This window comes from Lepidochelys olivacea, assembly GCF_965140295.1.
Source record: "Lepidochelys olivacea isolate rLepOli2 genome assembly, chromosome: 21".
NCBI classification, from domain to species: Eukaryota; Metazoa; Chordata; order Testudines; family Cheloniidae; genus Lepidochelys; species Lepidochelys olivacea.
In genome coordinates, this window is record NC_140431.1 from 11,372,747 (window position 1) to 11,385,863 (window position 13,117).

Genomic DNA, 13,117 nt, shown 5'->3' on the forward strand with positions numbered 1-13,117 from the left:
GTTCAAGCAGCCCCATCACACTGCTGGCACCTCCACCTAGGGCTAGGCTGTTCCCTGGAGTTCAGGGAGATCTGCCTCCAGACAGAATCATAGAAGATCAGGGTTGGAAGAGACCTCAGGAGGTCATCTAGTCCCACCCCCTGCTCAAAGCAGGACCAACACCAACTAGGCGTAGGTTGAGGAGGGGTTGGGGGATTTATCCCCTTTGCCTGCTAAATGCTGCTGACCAAGACTGAAGTCTCTGCAGAGGACTAACGCACTCGTGACATGGTTTTGAGCTGTGGGTCGATTTCCCCTCAGTCCCCTGAGGTTTTTGTTTTATTTGAAATAACGATACCGGTGCCTCCACAAATGCCAATCCAGCTTCACAAACTCCTCCCCTCTCTGGGGGGTGGGGCCAATACCATTATCCCCATTGTTCAGATGGGGAAACTGAGGCATGGAGCGGGGGAGTGACTCACCCAAAGTCATGCAGTGAGTTACTGGTAGAGCTAGGATTAGACCCCAGAACTCCTGACGATGAGCCATGAGCTCAAACCACTAGACCGCACCCCCCTCGTTATGTATAAACGTTCCTGGCAGGGGGACGGGGGAGTTTTCATACTGGGGTGTCGCTCAGGCCCCCTCCGACGCCCCCCTCTCCATTGTCTTTCTCCGCAGGTGGTGCCTGGAGGGCTGCGCTCCAGCCCAGCTCCTCTCCCGTGGGGCAGTATGAATTTGACGTCCTCATCTCAGCTGGAGGAGGCAAATTTGTGCCTAAAGGTGAGGGCTTGCTCCCTCGTGAGCTGCAGCTAGCGTGTTCCCCCCCCTTCCAGCCTGGCTAGAGCGCGGCGGGGAGCACTCCATCTCCTCTGTTGCTTGATGTTCCTTCTCCTCTACCATGAGGGCAAGTACAGTCCCCACAGGGCTCGGGGGCTGATGGGGGGGCCCTCTTGGGCCAGACGCACCCCCGGTACCCAGGGGCTGGCCAGCAGCATTGGCCGAGGAGGGGCCAGTGCTCGCCACCCTTCTCAGGGTGGCCGGGCTAAGGGAAAACAATGGAGCCTCTGGTCACGTCAGCTGGGCCGATGGGCCCCGGGACCCTGATCGAGTCTCTTCTCACGGGTGAGGGGGGCGGAGAGAGAGGCTGCAGGGCCTGCGTGGGAATGGATGGGGGTCGTTCTCTCTCGGCTCAGTTCCTCGTGGGTCCCCACCCAGTGGGGCTGGAGTCTCTCGGCCTGGGGCGGGCTGGGGGGGGGGAAATGCAGCGCTCTCTGGAGCAGGGCATGTGCATGAGCCAGGCAGCTTGGAGCCACGGCTTGTACCGTGAAGGGTCTGAAATGCAGCTGCGGGGGAAACGGGGGAGGGGGAGAAGAGGCCTTGAGACAGGTCGGCTCCTGATAGCCGGTGCTGCTCACGCCACCCGCTGAGGCGTGCCCCGAACATCTGCAAGGCCGTGGCCGCAGGGCTGGCCAGCTGCTGCCTTAAAATGCATGTAGCATCATGCAGCGGGGCATTCCCAGTGCTTGCACCGGGGCCCCTACGGCCCAGAACTGCCTGGCCTCCAGGCCCGCCCCTTCCCTGAGAAAACCGAACAGCGGGGGACCTCCCTTCCTGGGCCACTGTCCCCCCAGTCTCCTAATGGTGCTTCCCTCACTCCCCAGCGTCTGTGCTGGGCCGGGAGCTCCTGGGGGCAGGGAGCGATTCCCCCTCGGTGCTCAGTAATCGGTACGTGGTCCTGCCCTCTGGCTGCACATTGCTAGCTTGGTGCTGGCCCAAGGAGGATGGGGGGTTCAGAGCTGGGGCTTGGTCCAGGCCCTTCTCAAACCCTGCTCCTTCCACGGCTGGCACTTGCTCCAGACGCAGCGCCCTGGATGTCGGGCTGGGTGGTTCTTGGAGCAGCCAAATAGCAGACAAGGATGCTGTGCCCCGGGGGGCATGTCCTGACCCTCGCCAGCCTGATTCGACCTGCACCCCTCTTCTCTGCCTCCACACCCCACAGGCTTTTCCCTGCGCTGCCAATGCCCCCTTTCCTGGGGGCTAGGAAGGGCCCCAGCAGGCCTGACGGGCGCGGTGTCTGTGTCTGTCCCCAGGGTTCAAGCGGAAGGAGATGCGTGGGAAGCTGGCGATCGGCATCACCACCAACTTCGTCAACCGCCACAGCCGGGCCGAGGTGGAGGTCGCCGAGATCAGCGGTGTGGCCCGCATCTACAACCAGCAGTTCTTCCAGAACCTCTACAACAAAACAGGTGGGCAGGGCCTTCCCCCGTCAGCTAATCCCCTGCCCTGCGCATCCCCCAGGGCTGCAACAACCCGCACCCTGCCTGCCTGTGAATGGAGCAGGCTGTAGGGCAGCTGCCCGCTCTTGGACGGCATTCTCGCGCCAGCTCTCTCGGCCCGGCTCCACCTCAACCCTCTGTTTATCCCCCTTTGCCCCGTGCCAGGTATCGACTTGGAGAACATTGTCTACTACAAAGACGACACCCACTATTTTGTCATGACGGCCAAAAAACAGAGCCTGCTCAGAAAGGGGGTCATTGTCCAGGTGAGGGGGCCCAGCGTGGACGTGGGGAGGAGACTGGCCGCCGTGGGATGGGAGAGATGGGACCAGATAGCCGAGTTCACCAGGGCACCGGCTTGCGTTTCATGCGCCCAGCCTGTTGGAACATAAGGAACGTGTACGTGTAGGTGCTACCATCCCGGCGGTGCTTGCTAGGGCTGGGGGCAGTGCCTGGCTGGGAGGCCTCCAGAGGACAGAAATGGTGCTGGGGATTCGCTGAGGGGCACTTCTCTCTCTCTCTCTCGGGTATGGCTGGCCCACAAGCACTGGGAGTGGCTGCCGCTCCAGCTGACATACCCGAGCTAGCTTTAACGCAGGTTGCTCGGGTCCCTGCCCGGCGGAGCTGTTTCAGTGTGTGAAGTTCCAGGTGGGTGTGGACAGCTCATGCTGCCATGGCTTCAGGGCTCCAGTACCCAAGCTAGCTAGATTAAAGCTGGCGTGGCTACCGCAGCTCAAGGTGCAGTCACACTCAGGGGCTGCAGTGTAGACGTACCCTGGGCCAGTGCATCAGTCTGGTGCTAAGAGTAGAGTGCTGCTGGAAAGACCATTTTTCAGACCTAAAACGCAGGTGCCAACCACTAACGCTCTATGGAACTCCTTGCTGGAGTGGGTGTGTCCTGGCAAATTTCCATACAGGTGTTAAATCCTGCTGACCTACATCGCTCCTTGTGGTTTCAGTGGGATACGTTATGTCAAAGTTTGACTCAGGCTCACAATTTATCAGACCACTCTGTTTTATTAGCAAAGCTGCTCTGCTAATACATTTAGAAGTGAGCCCCCCGAGTGGGGCTTGTGTCTCTTAATTTATACAGCTTGCTGGAGAACAAGTTACAGAGAAGTTACAGACAAAAGAAGAAAAAGATTTTAGTCACCACCCTTCGAGATCCCTGAGACCAGTCACGTATCTTCAATTACCTGCCACCCTTAACAATCTCCTTTAACAGCTTCCAGTTAACTTAACTAATTGCCCTTCACACCTTCCATTCTGATGCCTGCTTCTTAGACGTGCTGGCTCTATCTTAATTGCTTCTCCATTCAAAAGCTAACTGTCCCTACGTGTGCTCCCTCAGATACTTTGTAACATGTTTTGGCATGCCCTCTCATATACAATGTATCCAGCATGTCCCCTTATACAATGTTATACTTATACAATGTTATACTTCCACAGTTATAACTTTATATTTCCTGCCCATGCCTGTTGCTGTGTACTCTTATTCAGCTGCCATGTTCCACCTCAGAGGTGGCTGCATCTTGATAGGTGGTGAAGTGATCCCTTTGCTTTACAAACAAATACGCTTTTGGGCACCTGTGCCAGGAATTCCCTTTTGAGTAACACCCTGCCCCCCATTCCCGTAGGACAAAGCGGACATAGAGAGCCTGCTGTCTGCTGAGAACATCAGTCAAGAAGCCCTCCTCAGCTATGCCAAGGAAGCCGCCAACTTCTCCACCAACTACCAGCTGCCTGACTTGGAGTTCGCTCTGAACCACCGGAACTGCCCGGACGTCGACATGTTTGACTTCACCTGCATGAACCGCTCGGAGAACGCAGCCCTGGTACGCGAGTGCCACGGGGCCCGGCTGCTCATCGGGCTGGTGGGAGACTGTCTGGTGGAGGTCAGTGCCCGCCTAACGAGAGACGAACAGGTGTGGGGGCAGGGGAGGATGGGCTCTGGCCGGGATCCCTTTGCAGCCTCAGCTTGCAAGGCTGGAGGCATCTCCTTCCCTGAGAGTGTCCCCTTGGCAGCGCTGCCAGCCCAGGGGCAGAGTTTATGCAAACCCTAACTCTCCCCGTCAGGCAGCAGACTGACCGGCCACACTCCCCACTCCCGCTCAGGGCAATGCCCGTGTTTCCCAGCTGTGGTGATTCTTCCCCTAACCCGAGACAGCATCTTCAAACACGTGCTGTAGCAATTGGGGCAGTGCGGGTGTCATGCCAGGAGCCCAAGGGCTGCTCCTGATTTAGGCCACGGCTTTATGCTTGGCCCGGCTAAGCCATGCTCTGCTGCCGTGACCTGCGCCACCATGGCTGTGCTGCTGTTCAGACTCACGCTAGCTCGATGAAAGCTAGCGTGAGTGCGTGCACACGGACAGGGGAGCCCCACCCCTCGCTCGCAGCGAAGGTGGAGCCTTATATAGCATGGAGCCGGCTAGTAGTTTGAGCAAGGGCTGAGTGTCAGGACTTTGGGTTGCCATTCCTGACCCCGCCTTGTTACGGAACATTCACCCCTGCGCGCCTTGGTTTCCCTCTCCGTTGAACTGGGATAACGACCACCCCTGTGAGGTCGAGCAGCTTGGTGAACGTGCACAGTGCGGAGAGATCCCTAGCAAAAAGCCCTGTCCATGTGCAAAAGATGACTGGGCAGTGGGCCCCGAAGTGCTGAGATTACGGGTCCCAGCACCGGGCAGGGTTCTGGGTTGCCCGGCAACTCGCTGGAGCCTGGGGTCCCTGTAAGCTGCATCTGAGTCACAGGGCAGAGCCTGGCTGGGGTTTGGAAATTGTCCAGGCCTCGTTTCACTCGGCAGCTTCACACAGAGCTCTGTGCCTGTGTCTCCAGTAAGCTTTTCTTTTCTGAGCCGCACCCTGCCCAGGGCCCCAGGCTCCGCTGAGTCTCTGGGCTGGCTGGGCTGGATGCTGTCTCTGGATCGTGAGGCTGAGGGTCGTCCTTCCGGCCAACCAGGGAGCAAGCTGACTCTCTCCTCTAATCTCTCCCCTTTGTTTGGTCTGTAGCCTGGGGTCCCATCCTCGAGCTGGGCCCCACGGCTCTGTCCACTAGCAGCCCTTTGTCTGGGAGGGCTCAGCTCCCAGGCTGACACCCAGGTTCTGGTTTTTCGGAGGTCAGGGGTGGGAGTAAGGAGGGGAGAGGCTTGAAGCAGGAGCCCCCCAGATGCGTGCTTCCCTCTGCTGACCTGCAGCTCTGACTTCTTCCGTTGGCAGCTACCCAGTTGGGCAGCAGCTGTGTGAATGCTGAGCACTGTGTGAGAACCAGCGGCGAGTTATATGGGCCCATGCTGCCTGTGCTCCAGGAATATTCAGGGCCCGGGGGCCCAGCTCCACCAGTCTGTCCCCCGGCCCTGCCTGCTGCCCCATGGTGATTTAAAAGGGCCCCGGGGGCCCCCTGCCAGCAGCACAGCAGGGCTAAGGCAGCTTCTTGCCCAGCCTCGCTCCGTGCCACTCCCGGAAGGGGCCAGCACGGCCCTGGGTGTGTGTGTGTGTGTCTCCGCACGCTGCCCCCATTCCGAGCGTCGACTCCGCAGCTCCCATTGGTTGGGAACTGTGGCCAATGGGAGCCGCGGGGGCGGTGCCTGTGGGCAGCGGTGCACAGAGACCCCCGGCCCTCCTGCCTAGGACCCACTGCAAGAGGGGTGTGTGGGTCGCTTTTGGGAGGTGCCCGAGGTAAGGGCTGCACCCCTCACCCTCTCCCACACCCCAACCTCCTGCCCCAGCCCAGAGCCTGCACCCAGCACCCAAACTCCCTCCCAGAGCCCGCACCCCTCCCACACCTGAACTCCCTCCCAGAACCTTAGGCAGGTGTGTGTGTCTGGTGGGGGGGACAGGACTTGGACCCATTCTGGGCACCACCAAAAATTATACAAACCTGCCACCCTTGAGAACCAGCCTGGGTGGCTCCCGATCACAGCACCAACTTTCCGGATCTGAGGAGCAGGTTGCTTTTTGTGCGTTCAATTGCACTCGAAGCTGGAGTCTGTTGTGTGCCAGGGACCTCAGCCAGGACTCTGAAAATCCTCCCGTAGGGTTACTGAACACATGTGCAGCTCCCATCCCCTCCACTCTCTCTGTCTCGTGTTTTGTAGCCATTCTGGCCGCTGGGCACCGGTGTGGCGCGGGGTTTTTTGGCCGCCTTTGACACCGCCTGGATGGTGAAAAGATGGGCAGCAGGAACCTCCCCACTGGACCTTCTGGCTGAGAGGTGAGGACTCTACTCCTGCAAGGGTGGGGACAGGGGCTGTTCACGGGTTCCAGATTGTGTGTGTTTGCTTGGTGCAGTACAAAAGCTATCAACCCTCATGCATCAGGGCACAAGCCAACCTCTAACGATAGAGGGTCAGGAGGAAACTTCCCCTGGGGGCAGGTAATCCCATAACTGCAGGGTTCTTGCACCTTCTTCTGAAGCAGCAGGTGCTGGCCACTGTTGCGGCCAGGTTACCAGTCTAGATGGACCCCTAATCTGGCAATCCCCGTGTTCCTAAATGTAAAGACAATCCCTGCTCTGGAGAACTTAGTGCCTTTGTACAGCAGGTAGGATACGGCACATCAGGTGCTCGGAGCACAAGGCGTCCTTAGATCCATGTGGCTCAGCTGTTTTGAGCCCCATGCAAGGAAGAGACCTAGGAAGCGTGGCTGCTGTGAGGGGCTGGGTCAGAGCAATGGTGCCTTTCGCTTCTAGATCACCCCCCGGAATCTGGCCCAGGGCAGTAACGGTGGCTGTCTGGTGCCCTGTGTGAATTGAGTTGGGTCTGTCTAGTTCCTAGTGGACAGGTGTCTGTGTGGCACAACCAGCCATCACATGCACAACGGCAGCCTCAACAGAGAGGGCAAGGAGTGACTGAGTTCCCTTCTGGCTCCTGGAGGGGTCCCTGCATGGTAGGGCTCGGGCGTGGGGGAAGTCTGCACTGTTACTGCTGACAAATAAAGGACTTTGGTCTCAAGCTGGCACCTTTGCTTAGCACTAAATTCAGCCCTTCTCAAGACCATTGACTGCCAGGAAGCGCCTGATTGCAGGTTGTGTCTTTAGAGCTGTGGTGTCTGCCTGGATCACTCACACTCTGAGCTCTTAAGAGCATAAGAACGGCCAGACTGGATCAGACCAATGGTCCATCTAGCCACTATCCTGTTTTCCGACAGTGGCCAGTGCCAGGTGCTTCAGAGGGAATGAACAGAGCAGGGCAATTTTGAGTGATCTGTCCCTGGTCATCCGCTCCCAGCTTCTGGCAGCTGCAGGGTTAGGGACACCCTCACCGTCTTGGCTCATAGCCATTGATGGACCTATTCTCCATGAACGTATCTAATTCTGAGCCCAGTTATACTTTTGGTCTTCACACCATCCCCTGGCAACGAGTCCCACAGGTTGACTGTGCGTTGGGTGAAGAAAAACTTCATTAAATTTGTTTTAAACCCGCTCCTACTAATTTCATCCGGAGACCCATAGTGCTTGTGTTATGTGAGGGGTAAACAACACTTCCTTCTTCACTTTTTCTCCACACCAGTCATGATTGTATAGACCTCTATCATCTCTCCCCCCTACCCCCAGTCATCTCTTTTCTAATATGAACCTTCCCAGAGTTTTTAATATCTCTTCACACAGAAGCTGTTCCATTCCCTTAATCATTTTTGTTGCCCTTCTCTGTACTTCTTCTTATTCGAATATATCTTTTTTTGAGATGGAGTGACCAGAACTGCACGCAGTATTCCAGGTGTGGGTAGACCATTGATTTGTACAGTGGCATTATAATATTTTCTCTTTTATTATCTATCCCTTTCGTTAGGGCTCCTAACACTCTGTTCGCTTTTTTGATTGCTGCTGCCCATTGAGCAGAGAACTCTCCACGAGGACTCCAAGATCTTTCTTGAGTGGTAACAGCTAACTTAGACCCCAACATTTGATCTGTATCGTTCGGATTATGTTTTCCACTGTGCATTACTTTGTATTTATCAACATTGAATTTTATCTGCCATTTTGTTGCCCAGTCACCCAGTTTAGTGAAATCCCTTTGTAGCTCTTTGCAGTCTGCTTTGGACCATTTATTCCTACCTTTTTTTCTGTTTTTTAACCAGTTACTGGTCCATGAGAGGACCTTCCCTTCTACCGCATGACTGCTTAATTTGTTTTTAAGAGCCTTTGGTGAGGGACCTTGTCAAAGGCTTTCTGAAAGTCCAAGCACACTATATCCACTGGATCACCCTCGTCCACATGGTTGTTGACCCCCCTCAAAGAATTCTAATAGATTGGTGAGGCATGATTTCCCTTTACAAAATCTGTCTTCACTCTTCCCCAAACATCACTCTGGGATGTATTAGCAGGAGTGTTGTAAGCAAGACACGAGAAGTAATTCTTGCACTCTACTCCGTGCTGATTGGGCCTCAACTGCAGTATTGTGTCCAATTCTGGGAGAGACATTTCAGGAAGGATGTGGACAAATTGGAGAAAGTCCAGAGAAGAGCAACAAAAATGATTAAAGGTCTAGAAAACATAACCTATGAGGGAAGACTGAAAAAATTGGGTTTGTTTAGTCTGGAGAAGAGAAGACCAAGAGGGGACATGATAACAGTTTTCAAGTACATAAAGTTTGTTACAAGGAGGAGGGAGAAAAATTGTTCTCTTTAACCGCTGAGGATAGGACAAGAAGCAATGGGTTTGAATTGTAGAGGAAATGGCGGTTTAGGTTGGACATTAGGAAAAACTTCCTAACTGTCAGGGTGGTTAAACACTGAAATAAATTGCCTAGAGAGGTTGTGGAATCTCCATCATTGGAGATTTTTAAGAGCAGGTTGGACAAACACCTGTCAGGGATGGTTTAGATAATACTTAGCCCTGCCATGAGTGCAGGGGACTGGATTAGATGGCCTCTCGAGGTCCCTTCCAGTGCTATGATTCTATATCATGTTCATCTATATGTCTGATAATTGTGTTCTTTACTATAGTTTCAACCAATTTGCCTGGTACTGAAGTCAGGCTTACTGGCCCGTAATTGCCAGGATTGCCCCTGGAGCCTTTTTAAAAAATTGGTGTTACATTAGCTATCCTCCAGTCATCTAGTGCAGAGGCTGATTTAAGCGAGAGGTTACATACCACAGGTAGGTGTTCTGCCATTTCAGATTTGAATTTCTTCAGTCTTGGGTGAATCCCAACTGGTCCTGCTGACTTATTATGGATTAATTTATCAGTTTATTCCAAACCCTGCTTAATCTGCAACAGTTCTTCAGATTTGTCACCTAAAAGGAATGGCTCAGGTGTGGGAATCTCCCCCACATCCTCTGCAGCAAAGACTGGTGCAAAGAATTCATTTCGCTCGTGTACAACGGCCTCGTCTTCCTCACGTGCTCCTTTAGCACCTGGGTTGTCCAGTGGCCCCACTGACTGTTTGGCAGGCTTCCTGCTTCTGATGTACTTTAAAAATGTACTGTTGGTTTTTGCATCTTTAGCTACTTGCTCTCCCAATCCTCTCCTGGCCTGCCTCATGATGCTTTCCCACTTGACTTGCCAAAGTTTATGCTCCTTTCTATTTTCCTCTTCTGAACCCTCCGTTCCTTTACTTTCCTCACTTTTGAGATCAGTGGCGGAGGAACGTCCGTGTTTAACCTGGCTCGTTTCCTCTGTGCAGGGAGAGCATCTACCAGCAGCTGTCTCAAACGTCCCCCGACAACACCAACAAAAACACCAGCCAGTACAGCATTGACCCTACTACTCGCTACCGCAACATCAACCTCCAAGCCATAAAGCCCAACCAGGTAACTCGTCCAGGCCAGACGGAGATCCCGCCCTGCCGGGGCTCCTTGCGGCTGGTGTCACAAGCACCAGCCCTTGTTCCTAAAGCCATTTCTCTCTCCCTGCCTGGTTTGTTACCTCCACCAAGGGATAATTGTGTCCACTTGGCCGACATGGCGCTGCACACTCCTGGGAACTGAACACGGAGTGAGGTCTCTGCTCTGTTCTCATAGGAATGATGGGATAATCCAAGTTGTAACCTCACACCCCATATTGATTCCACCCGGCTGTTGCCCTCTGCCCCAGGGACAGGTGTATATCTGCACAGCTTGAGAGCCGGTGGGTAGTAGAGGAATGAACCGTGAATCCACGATGCAGCTGACTGTGCACAGGCCCAGTAAGCAAGCGAATGCAGCCAGCTCTGGGGAAGAGCCAGCGGTGAGCTGCACAGGTCGCTAGCCAGCTTGGTCTCAGAAGGAGAGAGGGCATGGCTGGGTGCTCTGTCAGAGGGCCGCACACTCCTTGTGTTCCCTCTACTGGGGTTTTGACCTCCCTTCACCGGGACCGGAGGCCTTTTCTTCTGCAGATTGCCTTGTCCTGCAATGTCAGTAACCGGCTCTCGGGGTGTCTCTCTCTGCAGGTCCGTGACATGTATGTGGTGGGGATGATCGAGATCGACCATAAGAAGAGAAACAGTCGTGAGAGCACAGGCAAGTCTGGGGGGCCCCACCCCTGGGCGTCCAGCTGGACGGATCCCCCCACAGACCTGCTTTCCACCCCGTGCATGCATCGCCCTCCTCACCTTGGAGAAGCAGCGGCTGGTGGAGCTTCCCCCACCACCCAGCCTCGGTGCTGGGTGCCTGCCTGACTTTTTGCTCCCTTTTCTGTCGGGCTTTCCACCCCTATCGCTGACTTTCCTGGCGCCCTTTCTCCATGTGCCCGCTTATACCCAAGCCTTGGGCGTTTGGCTGAGGCTTGGTGCCCCCGGGGTGGGACGTTGTGCACCCTCTGGCTCCTCTTTTAGATCCTCTCCTGTCTTCTCCTCCCCAGGGCGCCCCCTCTTTCCTCCTGCCCCACTTCCGCTCACCCCAGCAGCGTCCCAGGAGACTTTGGGGGCCAGAGTGTCCGAGTGCTGCAGAGGGGTGGGGAGCCGGGCATGGGGACTGTGGCTCCCTCCCTGGAGGGGACATGAGCAGTTCTTCCCTCATTTTTTGGGAGGAGGCCTTGGGAGCCACTTGAACCTGTCCTCGGCTGGGCTGGCAGGCTGAGTCTGGGCGTGCTGTCGCCTCAGCAGCAGCTAACAGGAGACACGGTCTCCCCGTCCTCTCCATGAGCCCTATGCCCTTGCTCCCACGTTCTGCGGCCCAAGGAAGCGACCCACCTGCTGCCCCCTGCCCCCCAAGGCCCTTGATGGAGGTGATTGTAGGTTTCCCAGCTCCGATCCCCTGGCTGCTCCCTTTTACAGCTGTGCCCCACCCCAGTCCCAGCCCCGCGCCTTATCCTCTCTCTCCTCCAGACGTCGGCAGGGCCTACGAGGAGCTCCTGAGCTGGTGCCAGACCCACACGGCGGGTTACCGCGGCGTCACGGTGACGGACTTCACGCACTCCTGGAAAAGCGGCCTGGCCCTGTGTGCCCTCATCCACCGCTTCCGGCCCAACCTCCTGTAAGGCTCCTGTCCCCGTGGCTTGGGGACGGGAGGACGACCCCGGCTGGGCTGCCACACAACACTTGGCCCCGGGCTGGGAGCATGTGTGTCCCTGCGGTGGCTGCTGCTGGGAATTCCTAGGTGCCGGTTTGCGGGGGGGGATGATGTGTGTTTCGTGGCGGCTGGATGGTGCCTCCTACTACCCCACCCTGCACCCCCAAGCCTCTAGTTCCCGCCACAACCTGACCTTTGGCCCCCCGCCCTTGCTGAATGTTGCTGTATTTGGCCCAATGGATGATCCCCCCCGCCCAGTGCCGAGGGGTGCTTCTTCCACAGAGGCTGCTTCCATACGCGGTCAGTGTGGGGGGCATGAGGCAGGCGTGCAGCTGCCTGACTCTCGTGTGCTTAGTTTGTTCCTTCACCGGACGAGGAGGGGGAAATCTGAACTGGGCTCGCCCCTGGCCGCCCTAGCTCCTGAGCAGGCATCGCCGGCTTTCCCTCCCCCTCAGCCTGACGCCCTGTTTCTGTCCCTAGAGATTTCAACTCCCTGGACCAGCACAGTCCCATCAAGAACAACCAGATGGCCTTGGACATCGCCGAGCAGGAGCTAGGCATCCCGCCCGTCCTCTCCAGCACCGAAATGGCCTCCGTGGCCGAGGCCAACCAGCTCGGACTCATCACCTACCTGAGCCAGTTCTATGAAGCCTTCAAGTCTTCTGCAAGTGAGGATCCTCAGGGGCTCCAGGGCTGGATCTCTGGGGGTATCCACTCCCAGCCCTGCATCTGCTCTCCCCCAGCCATGGTCAGGATAGTCAGGGTGGGAAGGACCGGGGGACGCTGGGCTGGACTCTGGAGTTGGCTGCTGAGCGATTCCCTTTGCAGGGGACTCTCTGGTTTGAAATGGACAGTGGGGATCATGGAGTTGGTTTTCCCCATCTCGATTTGAGTTTCCCCCAACCCTGGGGGCTTATGTGACCTGTGGGGCAGGCTGTGCACCCTGCCCCGTGCGGACAGAGGAGGAGCCATTGGCGGAATCATCCTGTTTTGGGAGGCTGGAGGGAGGGGTTCTTCTGCCTTGCTCTGGGAACCTAGTCGAGGCCCTGTGCGGTGCAAGTCTCTCTCATGGCTGGAGCGGGCTGCGAGCCAGCCAGGCAGGTCCCAGCACCCTGCAGAATTAGCTCCCCGGGCAGGCTGTTACCTCCAGCGCACCTGCCATCCTCTGGAGCGAGAGCTGGACTTGAACCCTGGCCTCTCCTGTGTTGGCAGGGAGCCCAGCTATCAAACACAAAACGCTCAGCTCCCGCATCTGCACGCTGCAATTTGCAGCCCTAGGAAGGCCTGAAGATTGCCCCCCTCCTCCGCTGGCTGGAGGGGTTGCGGCTGAGATGGCACATGCTCCCTTTCCGTGGCATCCTGCCGAGGAACGTGGCCGGCCCGTGCGTTAGCTGCCAGGCTGGGCCCGGACCCAGTCACGAGCCTGTTTTCTC

At 56.5% G+C, this 13,117-nt stretch overlaps 1 protein-coding gene across 3 annotated transcripts in view; it reads left to right on the forward strand.

Moving 5' to 3' along the window:
* Positions 1–13,117, forward strand: part of MICAL1 (microtubule associated monooxygenase, calponin and LIM domain containing 1) — a 41,642-nt gene that overhangs the window by 17,663 nt on the left and 10,862 nt on the right. For all 3 annotated transcript variants that reach the window (XM_084610958.1, XM_084610959.1, XM_084610960.1), the window contains exons 5-13: positions 661–762; positions 2,073–2,228; positions 2,424–2,524; positions 3,896–4,153; positions 6,353–6,468; positions 9,881–10,007; positions 10,625–10,694; positions 11,501–11,648; positions 12,165–12,352. In XM_084610958.1, coding sequence (XP_084467084.1) covers positions 661–762; positions 2,073–2,228; positions 2,424–2,524; positions 3,896–4,153; positions 6,353–6,468; positions 9,881–10,007; positions 10,625–10,694; positions 11,501–11,648; positions 12,165–12,352 — 1,266 coding nt within the window. The remainder of the gene's footprint in view (positions 1–660; positions 763–2,072; positions 2,229–2,423; positions 2,525–3,895; positions 4,154–6,352; positions 6,469–9,880; positions 10,008–10,624; positions 10,695–11,500; positions 11,649–12,164; positions 12,353–13,117) is intronic.